This window comes from Heptranchias perlo, chromosome 41, assembly GCF_035084215.1.
Source record: "Heptranchias perlo isolate sHepPer1 chromosome 41, sHepPer1.hap1, whole genome shotgun sequence".
In the NCBI taxonomy this organism is placed as follows: domain Eukaryota; kingdom Metazoa; phylum Chordata; class Chondrichthyes; order Hexanchiformes; family Hexanchidae; genus Heptranchias; species Heptranchias perlo.
Genome location: NC_090365.1, coordinates 1917090 through 1936554, shown reverse-complemented (window position 1 = coordinate 1936554; position 19465 = coordinate 1917090). Strand labels below are relative to the sequence as shown.

Genomic DNA, 19465 nt, shown 5'->3' with positions numbered 1-19465 from the left:
AGAGATGTTAATCTGAGGCACTCTCGCCTCTTGAGTCAGAAGGTCGTGGGTTCAAGTCCCACTCCAGAGACTTGAGCACGTAACCCAGGCTGACGCTCCCAGTGCCAGTACTGAGGGAGTGCTGCGCTGCCGGAGGTGCTGTCTTTCAGATGAGATGTCAAACTGAGGGCCCGTCTGCCCTCTCAGGTGGACGTAAACGATCCCGCCGCAAAAAATTGGAAGAAGAGCAGAGGAGTTCTCCCCGGTGTCCTGGCCGACATTCCTCCCTCAACCAATCAACATCACCAAAAACAGATTAACTGCCCCGCTCGTCTCATTGATGTTTGTGGGATCTTGCTGTGGACAGAATGGCTGCTATGTTTGCCTACACAATAATCGCTGTGCTTCAGTGTAATTTTGTGAAGCGTTTTGAGATATTTCAAGGTGCTATAGAATTGCAAATGTTTAATTATTTTTTTTTTCATCCAGTTTTGGGCCCCACCGTCCCTGGCCTGACTGAGCTGCTTTGAACCACCCTTCAACTTTCCCCCTCAACCCAATGGGGAAACGCCTCCCTACAGCCACAAGGCTGAGGTTAGGAACTCTGCAGAGTGGAGGGGGAACCGCTCCCCCATATTAATTCCCTGCCCGTGCTGGCCTCAAATAATGTAAAGTTGAATCAGGTGCTCAAGAGCTTTTCTTGCTGAATCCAAATTTTATGAAAATCCCACCTGAGTCCACAGCGACAGCAGGGATTGGGAAACCATCACAAGCTTCTTTATCCAGAGGGTGGTTAGAATGGAGGGGTTGAGGTGAAGAGAACAGATGCATTTAAAAGGAAGCTGGATAGGTACATGAGGGAGAAAGGAATAGAAGGATATTCCCTTCAGCTGCCTAGGGTCTCTCTGGAGTTCCCTCTGTAAACCCCTCTCCTCCTTTAAGATGCTCCTTAAAACCTACCTCTTCCACCAAGCTTTTGGTCACCTGTCCTAATATCTCCTTATGTGGCTCGGTGTCAAATTTTGTTTGATAATCGCTCCTGTGAAGCGCCTTGGGACGTTTTACTACGTTAAAGGCGCTATATAAATGCAAGTTGTTGTTGATAGGATGAGATGAAGTAGAGTGGGAGGAGGCTCGTTTGGAGCATAAACGCCGACATCGACCGGTTGGGCCGAATGGCCTGATTCTGTGCCATAAATTCTAGTTAATTCTTTGCAAATCTGTGTGGGAAAACAATGGAGATATCTGTGTTGGAACTGAGCAATAAACTGCAATGGTTCAGTACCATCTGCACACTAGAGGCACTGGAGTGCTCACATAACCTCTTCTGTGGTGGAATCTATAACACTGCAGTGGTGTGGGGCTTGTTCTAAACTTCCTGGAGTAAACAGAATGGTGTGAAATGATTACTCATCAATTGGTTGTCTCAATAATTTTCTTCCTACAGATCCAGCTGCCAGGTTGGAGCTCTCAATAGGGCTGGAATACAAAAGGGTAGAAGTTATGTTACAGCTGTAGAGAGCTCTGGTTAGACTCCATCTGGAGACACTGCATTCATCTCTGGGCATCGCACCTCAGGAATTACAATGAATTTATGGCACAGAAACAGGCCATTCGGCCCAACTGGTCTATGCCGGTGTTTATGCTCCAGACAAGCATCCTCCCTCCCTAATTCATCTCACCCTATCAGCATATCCTTCTATTCCTTTCTCCCTCATGTGTTTATCCAGCTTCCCCTTAAATGCATCTGTGCTATTCGCCTCAACCATTCCTTGTGATAGCGAGTTCCACATTCTATCTGCTCTCTGGGTAAGTACGTTTCTCCTGAATTCCTTATTGGATTTATTAATCGTGGATTTATGGCCAATAGATTTGGACACCTCCACAATTGGGAACGTCTCTATACCTAGTCTATAATTTTAAAGGTGATCAGATCACGTCTCAGTCATCTCTTTTCTCGAGAAAAGAGGCCATTTCATGGTGCACTCCCCCAATTCCCCCATTTACAGGTGCACTCCCCCAATTACAGGTACCCTCCCCCAATTCCCCCATTTACAGGTACCCTCCCCCAATTACAGGTACCCTCCCCCAATTCCCCCATTTACAGGTGCACTCCTCCAATTACAGGTGCCCTCATCTAATTCCCCCATTTACTGGTGCACTCCCCCAATTCCCCCATTTACAGGTGCACTCCTCCAATTACAGGTGCCCTCCTCTAATTCCCCCATTTACTGGTGCACTCCCCCAATTCCCCCATTTACAGGTGCACTCCTCCAATTACAGGTGCCCTCCTCTAATTCCCCCATTTACTGGTGCACTCCCCCAATTCCCCCATTTACTGGTGCACTCCCCCAATTCCCCCATTTACAGGTGCACTCCCCCAATTCCCAGGTGCATTCCCCAATTCCCCCATTTACTGGTGCACTCCCCCATTTACAGGTACCCTCCCCCAATTACAGGTACCCTCCCCCAATTCCCCCATTTACAGGTGCACTCCCCCAATTCCCCCAATTACAGGTACCCTCCCCCAATTCCCCCATTTACAGGTGCCCTCCCCCAATTCCCAGGTGCATTCCCCAATTCCCCCATTTACTGGTGCCCTCCTCTAATTCCCCCATTTACTGATGCCCTCCCCTAATTCCCCCATTTACTGGTGCCCTCCTCTAATTCCTCCATTTACTGGTGCCCTCCCCTAATTCCCCCATTTACTGGTGCCCTCCCCTAATTCCCCCATTTACTGGTGCCCTCCCCTAATTCCCCCATTTACTGGTGCCCTCCCCTAATTCCCCCATTTACTGGTGCCCTCCTCTAATTCCCCCATTTACTGGTGCCCTCCCCTAATTCCCCCATTTACTGGTGCCCTCCTCTAATTCCCCCATTTACTGGTGCCCTCTCCTTTCTCCCATTTACTGGCCTCCCAATTCCCACCACAGCCTGGTGCACTACAGACCAGAGGGTCCCAGGTCTGCCTCTCCCCTCCCCCTGCCCCTTCCCCTCCTGTTGCTGCTGAGTTAGCTCAACTGAGTTGGTGATAGAGGTGCTACAATTTGCCCCTGGGCTGGTGGGAATGGGGGGAAGAGGGGTAATCAGACAGGTTCCTGCTCATGATTGCTGCTCACCAAGTATATGTTTGTAGTCACAGGCATTGGGTTTGACAGTGATGCCCCCCATGGTTGACACCACCTAGGCTCACACATGAAGAATGGCCTCTTGGACAGAAGTTAGCAGAGGGTGGGCAAGCACCATTTGGAATTGTACCCCAGCAAGAGGCAACACCATCCAGGGAGCAGAGAACATGGAATTAAAATTCACTTAATCTGGAGGTAGAGTGCATCACATAAGAAATAGGAGCAGGAGGAGGCCATTCGGTCCCTCGAGCCTGCTCGACCATTCAATCAGATCATGGCTGATCTTCGACCTCAACTCCACTTTCCCGCCCAAATACATTGTATAGTAACTCATGAGTATGTAAATATAGTACGTACAGATACTGAGTATCGCAGAATCTCAACTCCATTTGTTGTAATTTTTTGGACGGGACACAAATTTAATTTAATCCTGGTTTTTATTTGTTGTTCCTGATTGGAATATTTCCTGTGTTGAATGGCTCATCAATCACTGTGTTGCTGATTGGTCAGATTTCAAATTAAAGGAGAAACAGAACTTTCTATTACTCACTTGGCGGAGGCGTTTTATTTTGTCCCTCCCCTTTAACTTAAAGGACCCACCCACCCTCACCCCGTCTCCCGATTATCCTCCATCTGCTTATGTCACTACGAAGCCCATAATATGTACTCGGTGCCACAGTGATCTGAACCAGCTTTCCAGCGATCAAGAGCTCACATCATTAATGACATAATAACATCACTACTGTACAAGTTGGTCAGAGGTTGGCACATTTCCCCTGGGCATTAATGAACATATAATCTAGACTGACACTTCGGTGCAGTACTGAGGGAGTGCTGCATTGTCGGAGGTGCCGACTTTTGCATGAAACGTTAAACCGAGGCCCCGTCTGCCCTCTCAGGTGGACATAAAACATCCCAGGGCACTATTCAAAGAAGAGTTCTCCCCAGTATCCTGGCCAATATTTATCCCTCAATCAACATCACTAAAAACAGATTATCCAGTCATTATCCACTGCTGTTTGTGGGAGTGGCTGTGAGCACATTGGCTGCCGGGTATCCTAAGCAAAGGACTGCACATCGCATTGGGACGTCCTGAGGGCGCTATATAAATGCAAGTCCTTCTTTGATGGGCAAAGTGATTCAGATAATATTTGATGCACTTATTTTTCAGCCTTTCTTTACCGCAGTGGCTGTCAGTCAGGAACATCCGAGTGAAGAGAAGGTGCCTTTTTAAGAATAGAGAACGCCCACAGTCTCATGTCATCATTCTGCGTCTCCTTTTTTAAACTGATTGTATAAAGTGGGTTCAGAGGAAGAGAGACAAGGATTTAATAAACTGCCCGGAGGAGCAGGGAATCGCCCTGCGGCACACAAACTGACCAGTGGGAACTGAGTCACGTTTGAACTCTTTTAATTTTGTTTTTTTTTTGGGGGGGGGGAATATAAATGTGCAATTTTGTTTTTTTTAAAAAAATAGGGTTTAACAGATCCACTGAGAGCCTTGTCTCTTTCCCCGGTCACCGGTCATGTCTAAATCAGCCAGGAATGCCCGCGCCTCCCGCTCCGACAAGCGCTCCCCTCTGGCTGGGATCCCCTGGGGAGCGGCCTTGCTCTTCGCCTCCTTCGCCCTCACGGTCCTCTACATTATTTGGGGGCTTTATTCCACGGCCGAACACAGCGAGGAAATGCAGGCGGATTGGATCCAGCAAAAGGTACGCGGCTCCCACCAAAAAAACACATTGTGACATTCAAACTGCAACAATGTGGCTCCGACCTCGGCCGATACAAAGTCCCCTCCCTTTATATTTAATCTTAAACTCAATTCTAATAGTTTTTACAAATTTAGTTTGTGAATTCAGATCTGTTTTTGTTTTAAGAGGGTGTTACAGTTCCGTTGTAACATCTGGTGTAAGTTCTACTGTTAATTACACCGAGTGACCCTGGGATTCTCCATTTAACTCTGGGTTCCGTGTCCAATCCTGATTGTGGGTTAATTCCTTTCCGCTCAGTTTTTTTTGTATTATTCGCCGCTTGTAGCCTAGTGATGCAGGGTTTGGGGTTTTTTTTTAAGTTTGTTAAATTTTAGTAATTTCACTCAAATTGCTAGAATTGAGCAAAAAATGTGAGATGGCAGGTTTTGTGTTTTTTTTTAAATGAAAGTAGTCATTATAGTTTGAATGGGGGAAGGTTGGGAGATGTGGAGAGATTTGGGGGTTCACAAGATATTAAAAGCAGAACGTCCAAGTGGGTAAATCCATTAAAAACACTAATGGAATACTGGGTTTTATGGCAAGAGGTGTAGAATATAAAAGTTGAGATGTAATGGTGAATCTATATTAAAACCTTCGCATGAGCTCAAAGAAAGAATGAATTTACATTAAAACAGTGCCTTTCAGGACGTCCCAAAGTGCTTTACAGCCAATGAAGTACTTTTTTTGAAGTGTAGTCACTGTTGTAATGTAGGAAATGCGGCAGCCAATTTCTGCACAGCAAGATCCCACAAACAGCAATATGATAATGACCAGAAACTCTGTATTCTTTAATGATGTTGGTTGAGCGATAAATATCAGGCAGAACACCGGGGAGAACTCCCCTACTCCTTCTTTGAAATAGCGGCTGTGGGATCTTTTATGCCTACCTGAGAGGGAAGACGGGGCCTCAGTTTAACATCTCGTCTGAAAAAGAGTGCAGTACTGCACTGGGAGTGTCAGCCTGGATTATGTGCCAATTTGTGCACGGTTGAAGTACTGAACAATATTGGATTCCACATTATAGGAAGGATGTTTAGAGGGGGTACAGCACCAATTCACTCGAATGAGGAAATACAAAGAAAGACTTTTAAAAATTGTTTTTTTTTGTTAGAACAGGAGATTAAGGGGCGTCTTGATAGAGGTGTTTAAAATTATGACGGGATGGGACAGTAGATAGAAATAGACTGATCCCAGTGATTTTTTTTAAGGGTCTGGAACAAGTGGAGATAGATATCAGATTAAATGTAAGGGCAGAGAGCAGGAGAAATGTTTTTTTTTACAAAGAGGGTTGTGGGGCCGTGGAATGTGCTACCAGAGTTAGTGATTGAAGCAGATCCCATGTCAACAATGAAGGATGGGTTAGACAGGTAGATGAAGAAAAATGGGACAAGGGACCAGAGCAGGTACATGGGATTAAGGCTACAGCTCATGTGGAGGATAAACACCAATTGATTGGGCTGATCATCCAGCCTCCATGTTGTAATTTCTATGGAACTAACTCGGGACGGACTGGGAATCAAACTGGGAACTTCTGGTCTGTGTGGATTGGGCACAGGTCAGTCATCGGGGGAATTATCCAAACTTTTTTTTAAATTAAATATTTCCGGGTTGCCGGAGGAGGGATGCTGGGGGTTAGGTCGATCTTGGTTTCAGTGAAAGTCCCTCCTCCTGTCTCATTTCCAACATGTTCAGGTTGAATGAAAATTAGACTCTGTTGTGTTCTGAAATCTTTTTCCCAACAGCGCGAGCACAAACCGAAGAGTTTCTTGTCGAGTCAGGTGAGGCAGCTCACCTCACTCATCGACTTCCATCGCCTGTGGAATGTGTTCCTGATGCCAATGCTGATCGAGCGATACCCGGGGTCAGAGGGCATCGAGGTTGTCCGGCAGGTGGGTTTGCGGCTCAAATGTTTCCTCTTGTTCCTGTTTCAGCATCAACCCCCCTCACTTCTCAAAGGAGCTCATGATGGACCCAAGCTCAGGTCTCGAGTCAAAGTGGAGCTGAAGGAGTTCTTGCAATTCAGGTCACTTCCCAATATTCTTTTCACAAAAAGCCACTGCTGTATAGTGATATCTCCACACTGGTGACGGGCTGTGTTAGGGACAGTTTCCTATGTTAAAGGGGCTATATTGATGCAAATTCTTGGGTGGTTCAGGCTAAACTACTAAATCGAGTTTACCGTAAGAAGTAAAATTATACATGTTGGGTGATGACAGGGTTTGGGCTCTGATGTGATGCCCTTCACAGTTGAACAGCCTGAGAGGTACTGGAGGGCGTCTGTTGACGCCCGTGGAACTATATCCCAGTACGAGTTGGATGGGAAGGGTAAATGGAGAGGGGCTTTCGTTCCTATGCTGCGACAATATGACTGAAATGTTCTGCTTATCCCCTCAGCACATCAAGGGGCACCTGGGGTCGCTGTCAGCCCAGTGGACGGTGGAACTGGACACGTTTGAGGACAGCACCCCCCATGGCGTGCGAACCTTCTCCAACATGGTGGCCACGCTCGAACCCTCCGCCCGGCGCCGCCTGGTCCTAGCCTGTCACTACGACTCCAAGTACTTCCCGCGCGACGAGCGGGGGCGGGTCTACGTGGGTGCCACGGACTCGGCCGTGCCGTGTTCTATGATACTGGAGCTGGTGCGCTCTCTGGACAAGGAGCTGGTCAAGCTGAAACATGAGGTACAAACGCCCAGCGAGGGCAGTCGGGACTGGTCATGGGGAACATTAGGAGGAGGCCATTCAGTCCCTCGAGCCTGTTCCGCCATTCAATTAGATCATGGCTGATCTGTATCTTAACTCCATTTACCCACCTTGGTTCCATAACCCTTAATACCTTTGCCGAACAAAAAAAATCTATCCATCTCTGTTTTGAAATTTTCAATTGACCCCCAGCCTCAACAGCTTTTTGGGGGAAGAGAGTTCCAGATTTCCACTCCCCTTTGTGTGAAGAAGTGCTTCCCGACATCACCCCTGGACGGCCTGGCTCTAATTTTAAGATTATTCCCCCTTGTTCTGGACTCCCCCCACCAGAGGAAATAGTTTCTCTCTATCGACCCTATCAAATCCTTTAATCATCTTAAATGCTTCAATTAGATCACCCTTTATTCTTCTATATTCAAGGGACCTTCTGTTCCTTTCTCCCTCATGTGTTTATCTAGTTTTCCCCCCTAAGTGTATCTGGACTATTGTGGGAGCGAGTTCCACATTCTCACCACTCTCTGGGTAAAGACGTTTCTCTTCAATCTCTGTGTTTTTTAAATTTTCATTTGACCTAGCCTCTGCTTTTTGGGGAGAATGTTCCCCAGATCTCTCCCCCCACCCAGTGGAAATCTGGAAGGGTCCAGGGTGGAAGGACTCGAGCTGTGAGTTTGATCTCCGATTAACACAGTTTCTCCATGGTTTTCATTCCCAGCAATTGTCTGTCTTTTTTTCCAATCTTAAATTTTTTTACGTTTGTCAGTCGTGACTCGGTGGGTGGCACTTTTACCTCCGAGTCAGAAAGTTGTGAGTTCAAATCCCACTCTATGACCTGAGCACAAAATCTGGGCCGACACCTCAGGATGACTGAAAGTGCTTTACAGCCAATGAAGTACTTTTTGAAGTGCAGTCACTGTTGTAATGTAGGAAACACGGCAGCCAATTAGCGCACAGCAAGATCCCACAAACAGCGATGTGATAATGACCAGATAATTTGTTTCTTTTGTGATGTTGGTTGAAGGATAAATATTGGCCCAGGACAACCGGGGAGAACTCCCCTGCTCTTCTTCGAAATAGTGGCGGTGGGATCTTTTACATCCACCTGAGGGGGCAGACGGGGCCTCAGTTTAACGTCTCGAGCGAAAGACGGCACCTCCGACAGTGCAGCACTCCCCCAGCATTGCACTGGGAGTGTCGGCCTATGTGCTCAGGTCATGAGTGGGAGTTGAACCCACGACCTTCTGACTCAAAGGCCAGAGTGCTGCCAAGCTGACACTAATAATTTTTTATTCACTCCTGTACAGAAGCCGGATCTGACCCTCCAGCTGCTTTTCCTGGATGGGGAGGAGGCGCTGGTTAGCTGGAGTCCCACGGACTCTCTCTACGGCTCCCGGCACCTGGCCGAGCGCATGGCGAAGACGAGACACCCGGGAGGCACCTCCAGCACCACGCTGATCGACTCTGTGGTGAGATTTTTATTTTCCATTCTTTCATTCTCAGATGTGGGCGTCGCTGGCGAGGCCGGCATTTATTGCCCATCCCTAATTGCCCTTGAGAAGGTGGTGGTGAGCCGCCGCCTTGAACCGCTGCAGTCCGTGTGGTGACGGTTCTCCCACAGTGCTGTTAGGAAGGGAGTTCCAGGATTTTGACCCAGCGACGATGAAGGAACGGCGATATATTTCCAAGTCGGGATGGTGTGTGACTTGGAGGGGAACGTGCAGGTGGTGTTGTTCCCATGTGCCTGCTGCCCTTGTCCTTCTCGGTGGTAGAGGTCGCGGGTTTGGGAGGTGCTGTCGAAGAAGCCTTGGCGAGTTGCTGCAGTGCATCCTGTGGATGGTACACACTGCAGCCACAGTGCGCCGGTGGTGGAGGGAGTGAATGTTTGGGGTGGTGGATGGGGTGCCAATCAAGCGGGCTGCTTTGTCCTGGATGGTGTCGAGCTTCTTGAGTGTTGTTGGAGCTGCACTCATTCAGACAAGTGGAGAGTATTCCATCACACTCCTGACTTGTGCCTTGTAGATGGTGGAAAGGCTTTGGGGAGTCAGGAGGTGAGTCAGTCGCTGCACAATACCCAGCCTCTGACCTAATCTAGTAGTCATGGAGTTTATGTGGCTGGTCCAGTTCAGTTTCTGGTCAGTGGTGATCCCACCCCACCCCCAGGATGTTGATGGTGGGGGATTCAGCGATGATAATGCCGTTGAATGTCAACGGGAGGTGGTTAGATTCTCACTTATTGGAGATGGTCATTGCCAGGCACCTGTATGACTCGGAAAATAACTGAGTTGCCGAGGGCTTGACATCAAAGAGCATTTACGGTGAAGCTCATGAGTTTGAAGGTGAATGGGGAGTCCCCTCCCATAAACTTCTCCCCAGTCAGTGCAACTAAGCAATACAGACCCAACAGCTCACAGTCTTCTCCCCAGTCTGAGCCGAGTTAGCATTAATGCTGTTTGGGACAGTGTAGAGGGAGCTTTACTCTGTTTCTAACCCTGTACCTGCCCTGGGAGTGTTTGATGGGACAGTGTAGAGGGAGCTTTACTCTGTTTCTAACCCGTGCTGTACCTGCCCTGGGAGTGTTTGATGGGACAGTGTAGAGGGAGCTTTACTCTGTATCTAACCCTGTACCTGCCCTGGGAGTGTTTGATGGGACAGTGTAGAGGGAGCTTTACTCTGTATCTAACCCTGTACCTGCCCTGGGAGTGTTTGATGGGACAGTGTAGAGGGAGCTTTACTCTGTATCTAACCCTGTACCTGCCCTGGGAGTGTTTGATGGGACAGTGTAGAGGGAGCTTTACTCTGTTTCTAACCCGTGCTGTACCTGCCCTGGGAGTGTTTGATGTTTGATGGGACAGAGGGTGTCTGATGTGGATTGTGTTCCATTCCCAGCACCAATCCCTGACCGAGTTGCACAATAGTCACTATTGGACCCTCGTGTTGAGTGGCCTTCTCCTCCACCTCTCTGTGGGGATGGATCTTGCTGTAATGATATTTGCACCTTCATTGGCGGGGGAGGGGGGGGGGGTCCCTGTTTAATTCTTGATCAGTCTTTCTGTCTGTTTCAGGACTTGTTTGTGCTCCTGGACCTTCTGGGTGCAGCAAAGCCGCTGTTCCTGAACCACTTCAAGAACACAGCCCGCTGGTTCAGTCGGATGGTCGGGATCGGTGAGGATCTCTCTATAAATCTGAGCACTAGAAGTGGGCTGAAATTTCTTCTCAATCATTCGCCTTCGTGCCCCTCCCCCCGTCCTGTGGGCCCTGGCCCTTCGTGCCCCCCCCCCTCCCCCCGTCCTGTGGGCCCTGGCCCTTCGTGCCCCCCCCCCCTCCCCCCGTCCTGTGGGCCCTGGCCCTTCGTGCCCCCCCCCCCCTCCCCCCGTCCTGTGGGCCCTGGCCCTTCGTGCCCCCCCCCCCTCCCCCCGTCCTGTGGGCCCTGGCCCTTCGTGCCCCCCCCCCTCCCCCCGTCCTGTGGGCCCTGGCCCTTCGTGCCCCCCCCCCCTCCCCCCGTCCTGTGGGCCCTGGCCCTTCGTGCCCCCCCCCTCCCCCCGTCCTGTGGGCCCTGGCCCTTCGTGCCCCCCCCTCCCCCCGTCCTGTGGGCCCTGGCCCTTCGTGCCCCCCCCCTCCCCCCGTCCTGTGGGCCCTGGCCCTTCGTGCCCCCCCCCTCCCCCCGTCCTGTGGGCCCTGGCCCTTCGTGCCCCCCCCCTCCCCCCGTCCTGTGGGCCCTGGCCCTTCGTGCCCCCCCCCCTCCCCCCGTCCTGTGGGCCCTGGCCCTTCGTGCCCCCCCCCCTCCCCCCGTCCTGTGGGCCCTGGCCCTTCGTGCCCCCCCCCTCCCCCCGTCCTGTGGGCCCTGGCCCTTCGTGCCCCCCCCCTCCCCCCGTCCTGTGGGCCCTGGCCCTTCGTGCTCCCCCCGTCCTGTGGGCCCTGGCCCTTCGTGCTCCCCCCGTCCTGTGGGCCCTGGCCCTTCGTGCTCCCCCCGTCCTGTGGGCCCTGGCCCTTCGTGCCCCCCCCCTCCCCCCGTCCTGTGGGCCCTGGCCCTTCGTGCCCCCCCCCTCCCCCCGTCCTGTGGGCCCTGGCCCTTCGTGCCCCCCCCCCCCTCCCCCCGTCCTGTGGGCCCTGGCCCTTCGTGCCCCCCCCCCCCCCCCCCCCCGTGGGCCCTGGCCCTTCATGGGGTCCCATGTGATGGGCTCCGAGCTCCACTTTCTCACTCCAGTGGCTGTTCATCCTGTGTGAGCCCAGGCAGCGAGTGCTGGCAGTCTGGTTAACCAGGAAGAGCGTCAGTCGAACCGTATCCTGCCCTCCCCTCACGCACGCACCAAAACAATGGGTGTATCGATTGGCCTCTGGATTAGGGAGAGGGCCGAATATCAGCCGGCCTTCAGAATGAAGAATAGTCACTTTGACGAGTTAGGGGGACACGGTTTCAGCTCGTGGAGAGGGTGGGAGGCGGTGTGGGTCTGCGGGCGGGGGAGGGCGTACGAGGGTGAGTGCCCACTAACACTGGTCTCTTTCTCTCTAGAGAAGAGGCTTCATAAGCTGGGCCTGTTGCAGCTGCATCCTTTAGAGGTGACGTACTTTAACGGGGACACGTACTACCGCCCGATCGAGGACGACCATGTTCCGTTTTTGCGGAAAGGTAAAGGGTGATCCGTGCCGATGGGGGATGGGGGCGGTTCTGTAAATCTGCTTGCTACGGGTTTTTCATTCTGCGATCCTGAAATCCTTCGCTACAGTAGTTGATCTGTGGTATTATACTGGGGGAGTCGAGACCCAGAGCGGTGGGGTTCGAGGGTGCGGGCGTAATTGGACAAGGGTTCACAGACACAGTTCACTTTAAAGTTACACGCTTTGTCCTTGTCTTTTTATATTTCAGTGATAAATTCCTGTGTCCACATTTATAATTGAACCTGCCTACGTAAACTGGTCAGGTTGTAATTACACCCTCTGCTCAGTGGTGGCGCTGCAGCACCTCCCCTGGTGGGAGGGCGGAATTACACTGTGACGTGTTTACATAGGCAGTTTCCATTGTAAATATGGATATAGGAATTGATTGGGGGGGGTAGTTGAGGAAGTGCATACATATTAAGATATTTAATATATTATAGATAGATGATTCTAGTATCAGCCATGGCTCAGTGGTAGCACTCTTGCCTCCTGGGTTAGAAGTTTGTGTGTTGAAGTCCCACTCCAGAGACTTGAGCACAGTATCTAGGCCGACACTCCAGCGTCAGTACTGAGGGAGTGCTGCACTGTCTGAGGTGCCGTCTTTCGGATGAGACGTTAAACCGAGGCCCCGTCTGCCCCCTCAGGTGGATGTAAAAGATCCCATGGCCACTATTTCAAAGAAGAGCAGGGGAGTTCTCCTCGGTGTCCTGGGGCCAATATTTATCCCTCAACCAACATCACTATAAACAGATTATCTGGTCATTACCTCATTGCTGTTTGTGGGATCTTGCTGTGCGCAAAATTAGCTGCCGTGTTTCCCTACGTTACTACAGTGACTACATTTCAAAAAATACTTCATTGACTGTAAAGTGTTTTGGGATGTCCTGAGGGAGTGAATGCACTGTAGAAATGCACGTTCGTTCTTTTTGAGGATGAGAATTCATCCGGGGGAGGAGATGGAATAAGTTTCCAAGCAGGCAACGACAGGCTTTTTTGGGAGGAGAAAGGATTCAGGGATAGTGAGTGAGTGGAGGGGGGGGTCAATTCCTCTGAGGGGACAGGTTATGTGTGGTTTTCCTGACTCTTCCTGCGTTTTGTTTTCAGGAGTCCCCATCCTGCACCTCATTTCCACTCCCTTTCCAAGAGTCTGGCACACCATGGAGGACACGGCCAACAATCTGCACCCGCCCACAATCGAGAACCTCTGCAAGATCCTGAGCGTCTTCGTGGCAGAGTACCTGGGACTGTGATGGCGAGCGAGGCGGTGGGCGATGTGCCCCTCGGCGGTGGGGGGGGGGGGGGCATTGGGATCGACCGAAGGAGCAGCTGCTTGCACAAGAAAGGGGGATATTTTTCAATCAAACTGTAACGCACGCGGTGTGCACTGAACACTTGACGGGCAGTGTGAATCATCTCGGGGTTGGTGCACAGGATGCCTAGGCTGTCTCCCCAATGACTGCTGTGTGTCTTCCTCGGATCATTGGTTTATATATAGCCCTTCCCTTCTCTGTTTCTGTGCCTGTTCCTCTCTGTGTGTCTGTCTGATCCTCTCGCTCTTTTTACCGGACGCTGTGTCTCGCGATCCCTGTTACAATGGGGTCCAACTCTGTGTCTGTCAGTCACCTGACTCAGACCTGATACTGTCTGAAAACCTTGAGATTTATTTTGGGACGGTGGTGAGGGGGTGTGTGGGGTGAGAATAGTGGGGCTGGATCACTAAAGCTATGAATCCGTTCTGGACAATCGCTGACACCACCCATCCCGAGGGACTAAAATAGGTGTCCAGGGAACAGATACTGGTAATAATGGACCATTAGCAGAAGGGAACCTCACGGTCAAAAATCAGACTGTTGTGGGAGTAATTTTAACCTAATTCGCCCGTCTGGAAACCCTTGGGATTGGGCTGAACACTGGTTTTAAACGCGTTGACCCCGAGCTCGTCAGTTTTCCGACGGGCGAGTTGGGTTAAAATTGCCCCCTTATTTTCTGTCCCCACCCTACTGATTTCAAAATTTAGACTGTGGGCTTCAAACCTTCTGTTTCAGCCCCTTATCCCCCGACACCCTCGTCTCTTACACTCGTCCCCATCCTTGAACTTCCAGTGTTTATTTTCTCTGATTCTTTTGCCTCCTTTTACCCGTCGGACTGTCGGGAGGGGGAATTTCTCTCGCACTCTGGCCCCCCCCCTTTTTTTTCCCCCGTCTCCTTGCTGCAATGCCAAGAGCCTCAGAGGGCGGGGTCCAAGTCCTGGGCTAGGCTGGCACCAGTGCCCCCTGTACTCAGCTGCCAGAGGTACCAGGGTCGGTCTCTTCCCCAACTTCTTGTTATTTTCCCACTCCCCCGTTCTGTGTGCCTCACCTTGGCCACTAGCTTTGGTCCTGTGTCTGTCCTCGGCACTAACCGTTAGCTCAATACTGTTTTTGGTGGGGTGCAGGGCAGAGGTTAAGTAAATGAGTGGTAAGTTACTGGGCAGAATGAATAGAGAATTGTGTTGAGGGGAGCAGGAGGGTGGGGTGGGGTGGGGTGAGGTGAGTGAGGGGGGGCTGTTTGGACCCATGTTCACCCTCCTGTGGAAGGAGTGTCCAGCTCTGGTGCTGTCCCTATCAGTGTTGTATTTTTTTTAAACTTGAGCTGTAATAAAGGACCATTTTATATCGAGCTACGATCTCCTTCGTTGCTCTGGCCACGAACCAGAACGATGAGACCCTTCGACAGCCTGGGTACCCCGACCCCACAGTAATCTACCACCCTGTCGATGTAGGGGAGGGGGGAATCTGTTTGAATTGTTGAGTATCTAGTTGTTCCACCTCTGGGACAGGGCACAGGATCCGTTCTGGACAATCGCTGACACCACCCATCCCTCCAGGGACTAAAATAGGTGTCCAGGGAACAGATACTGGTAATAATGGACCATTAGCAGAAGGGAACCTCACGGTCAAAAATCAGACTGTTATGGGAGTAATTTTAACCTAATTCGCCCGTCTGGAAACCCTTGGGATTGGGCTGAACACTGGTTTTAAACGCGGTCCAATATTACACGCTGTTGACTTGTATCGGACAGGGTGACGAGCTCGTTGACCCCGAGCTCGTCAGTTTTCCGACTGGCGAGTTGGGTTAAAATTGCCCCCTTATTTTCTGTCCCCACCCTACTGATTTCAAAATTTAGACTGTGGCTTCAAACCTTCTGTTTCAGCCCCTTATCCCCCGACACCCTCGTCTCTTACACTCGTCCCCATCCAAATTGAGGAGGGTGATGAGGCCTCCTCTTCATGAGCTGCACTTGGCTTTTTGTTTAAAGTAAATCACTGAACTTTTTCTCTCTTCTCCCCTCCCCCAAATCACCTCTCCTGATCGTGCTGACCGCTTGCTGGTGGCCATGTAAACCTGGAACAGTGAGTGTCAGCAGGCTATTTGACTGGGTGAGGCCATCACAGCTGAATCCAATCCTGTTGTACTTGCCAAGGTCCAAACTTCTCTCTCAGTTGTGAGGCTCTTAAAAATCACTGTCCAGGGTTAGTGATTGAGGCAGAGACTATTGGATGGGTGGTTGAAGGGATATGGAAACAGGGAGGGTAAATGTGATTAGAACTGTTTGCTCACGTGATGGGAAACACCGACACGGGCTGGTTGGGCCAAATGGCCTGTTTCCATGTTGTGATTTCTATCCAGGTGACAGCCTGAGGTGATGAAAGAGCTTTCTTCACAGCTAGTCCCACACTGCCCACTGGAGGGCAGCGGCGTTCTGAAGGGGCAGCATCTAACTTCAGAGTTAGAAACCTGTTGGTTTGTTTAGGGCATGGAAGTGTGTGGTGGTTGTGTTACTGGACTAGTAACCTAGATGCCTGGATTTATAATCCAGAGAACGAGAGTTCAAATCCCACCATGGCCAGTTCAGAATTGGAATTCAAATATGGAACTAGAAATGTCAGTAGAAGTGACCATAACTGTCGGATTGTGGTACAAACCCAACTAGTTCCCTAATATCCTTTTAGGTAAGTAAACCTGCCACCTGCTGGCCTCCAGTCCCTCAGCATAGTGTTTGGTTCTTAACTGCCTGCTGAAGTGGCCTAGCATGCCTCTCAGTGTGAAATTAGCACAACTAGGGATGGGCAATAAATGCCAGCCTTGCCAATGATGTCCACATCCTGAGATTGAAGTGGGTGAGCAGCGTTACTCCAGAAGTGGCAGGGAGACGTTCACAGAACCAAATCATCAGCCCCAGACGCAGGTGTCCCTGTAGCAGGGAGAGCAGTGTGCGTGAGGCTGGCGTCACTAAGACTGGTCCCCTACTTAATGTAAACACAGATGGTCGATGTTCTCCTACAATCGAGCTACACAAATATCTCAACACCAGGACAGCGAGACGGTCGTGAGGTTTGACGAGTCTGTCAGTTTTTAAAGTAAAAGAAAAGGAAGACTTGCATTTATATAGCGCCTTTCATGACCTCAGGATGTCCCAAAGCGCTTCACAGCCAATGAAGAACTTTTGAAGTGTGGTCACTGTTGTAATGTAGGAAACGTGGCAGCCAATTTGTGCACAGGAAGATCCCACAAACAGCAATGTGATAATGACCAGATAATCTGTTTTAGTGATGTTGGCTGAACCCGGACACCGGGGAGAACTCCCCTGCTCTTCTTCAAAATGATGGCTGTGAGATCTTTTACATTCACCTGAGAGGACAGACGGGGCCTCATTTTAATGTCTCAGCCAAAAGGCAGCACTTCTGACCGGGCAGCACTCCCTCAGCACTGCACTGGGAGCGTCCGCCTGGATTACGGGGTTCAGGTCTCTGGAGTGGGACTTGAACCCACGACCTTCTGACTCAGAGGCGAGAGTGCTGCCCACTGAGTCACGGCAGATACTGAAGATCCCCTTTAAACAAAAGCTGAAAGCACAGACTAGAGGTGATCCTGCTGCAGTCTGATCGACTTTGAGGAGCTCCTGTTAAACCAGTGCCTGAGTGAGAGGGGTTTGGAGTGTTTGGTCTGCGTAGGAGGCAGAGCATCTTTATAAGAATGGCGGTGAACTCGCCTATATCACCGTGGGAGCTTGGATATTGGTACGGTGCCTGGTCTGTGCCCAGCCATTAGTTATGATTTGGTTACTCCTCCAGTTTCCCTAATCTTGGTTTGTTAACTCCCTTCATTGTCTCAACTAAGATCCATAAAATTAAGTGTGATCGAGTCTTCACCCAATGTGCTAGGTGGCATTGCATGGGGCTTAAAAGGGGATCTGAGCTATTGAGGGTGGAAGGGTTAGATCCCTATTGTACCTGGTGGATGCCAACTTTAACCTGGATGAGCTCCTTTCAGGAATTCACTGGGAAAGGGCAAAGAGTTATTTTAATGATAGTACAATCCCAGTGCAGATTTTTTAGCTTTTTTAAGGGTAAGGATGTTATATCAATTAATACACAATCTATTATCCTGCTGCTAAGATGGCCACCAACTGTAATTGTTGTTAAGTCAACATAGGGATAAGGTCACTGAGAGTTTAATTGTTATTTGGTGACAGATGTTTGTAGATTGGGGAGTGCCTGTGTACCCCAGGCAAGAGAACCTTACATTAAACTGAGGCCTCGCCTGCCCCCTCGGGTGGATGTAAAAGATCCCATGACACTTTTGGAGAAGAGCAGGGGAGTTCTCCCTGGTGTCCTGGGCCAATATTTATCCCTCAACCAACATCATTAAAACAGATGATCTGCTCATTGTCACATTGCTGTGAGCAAATTGGCTGCGGTTTCTTACTTTCCATCAGTGACTGCACTTTTTTTTTTAAAAGAACCTAATTGGCTGTGAAGCGCGTTGGGACGTCCTGAGGCTGTGAAAGGCGCTATAGAAATGCAAGTTCGTTCTTTCTTTACCTTGAATGTAATTACTAAACTGCAGAGATTTGAAGAATAACACGGATTCAAAGCGCATTTTACAAAAATAAATCCCTGGATAAATGAATAAGATGATAGTCTTGTGCTGGCTGTCAGTTGTTTCTATGGGGGAGGGTTGTGGATACAGTATTTGTGAGATAATTTCATCAGCAGTGGATGAGACGATGGAAGTTTTTCTCACTCTGCTGCCTGACATTGCCCCAGCTCCCGATAGGGAAAGGCATTGAATTGTGGCTTTAATGGAATAATGGGCAGAATCTCAGAATACAATTTCTGAAACATAGCTATAAATCCCAGATAATCCCCTATAATAAGAGCAGAACCTACGCATTCATTCACTGTAAACCATTATAAATTTTGGAATGTGATCCCTAAACCACCGGGAAAAATCCCGGAATCCTAAGTATGAAAAATGGAATGAGTCCATTTCTATCGCTGTAGTACAGTGGCCCTGCCAATAATGTTCCCTCATTCTGTCTACCGGAAAAACGTTGTGTGGATTTGTGGACAATTTTGAGGAAATATAATGTGAAATATTGGGATCAATCCAGGAAAAGGTGGCTGTTGCCTTAAGAATCCATTGCACTAAAATTAAAACAGCAGGGGAATATCAGAGAGAGGTGGGGGAGAGAGAGGTGGGGGAGAGAGAGGTGGGGGAGAGAGAGGGAGGGGAGAGAGAGGGAGAGGTGGGGGAGAGAGGGAGGGAGAGAGATGGAGGGAGTGATAGAAAGTGGGGAGAATGTAGAGTGGTAAAAGTCGCTGTCAGGGCGAGCTCTTTACTCGAAGCAGTGCTGGTATTTAATGTTTGGCTTTGGTTTCTCAATTTTATTGAAAAAAACTAGCTCTCATTTTTTATATCCTCAAATTCCTCGGCTGGTCATTGTGTCTCCGTGTTCAACACGTTGACTGATGTCAGTGTTGGGGATCGAACTCTTGTTTCGACTTTTTTTACCCCAAAATGGAGCGTTAAATTGGGGGGGGGATTCCCTTTACTCTGCCCCAACCTCACTGGAGACTTAGTTCCTCTTTAATACTGAATATTATGTCATAAGATGTTAGGGCTCCAGTAGAGAGGGGATATCAGTCTGTGCTGGATTTAAATTCAGGTGAAAAGCCAGAGTCTTAACCTTCCACACCTCCCAGTTAGAATCATAGAAAGAGGCCATTCGACCCATCCTGTCCCTGCTGGCTCTTTGAAAGAGCTATCCAATTAGTCCCACTCCCCCCTGCTTTTTCCCCATAGCCCTGCAAAATTTTCATTTTCAAGTATTTATCCAATTCCCTTTTGAAAGTTATTATTGAATCTGCTTCCACCGCCCTTTCAGGCAGTGAATTCCAGATCAGAACAACTCGCTGTCAAAAAAAA

General features: G+C 49.8%; 1 protein-coding gene across 1 annotated transcript; it reads left to right on the top strand.

Moving 5' to 3' along the window:
- The first annotated feature begins 4381 nt into the window (after positions 1 to 4381).
- On the top strand, positions 4382 to 18169 carry qpctla (glutaminyl-peptide cyclotransferase-like a). Its single transcript, XM_067974849.1, has 7 exons — positions 4382 to 4819; positions 6601 to 6747; positions 7253 to 7540; positions 8863 to 9024; positions 10621 to 10720; positions 12069 to 12185; positions 13319 to 18169. The coding sequence occupies exons 1-7, from the start codon at positions 4634 to 4636 to the stop codon at positions 13462 to 13464; spliced, it is 1146 nt and encodes a 381-aa protein (XP_067830950.1). The 5' UTR covers positions 4382 to 4633; the 3' UTR covers positions 13465 to 18169.
- The last annotated feature ends 1296 nt before the right edge of the window (positions 18170 to 19465 follow it).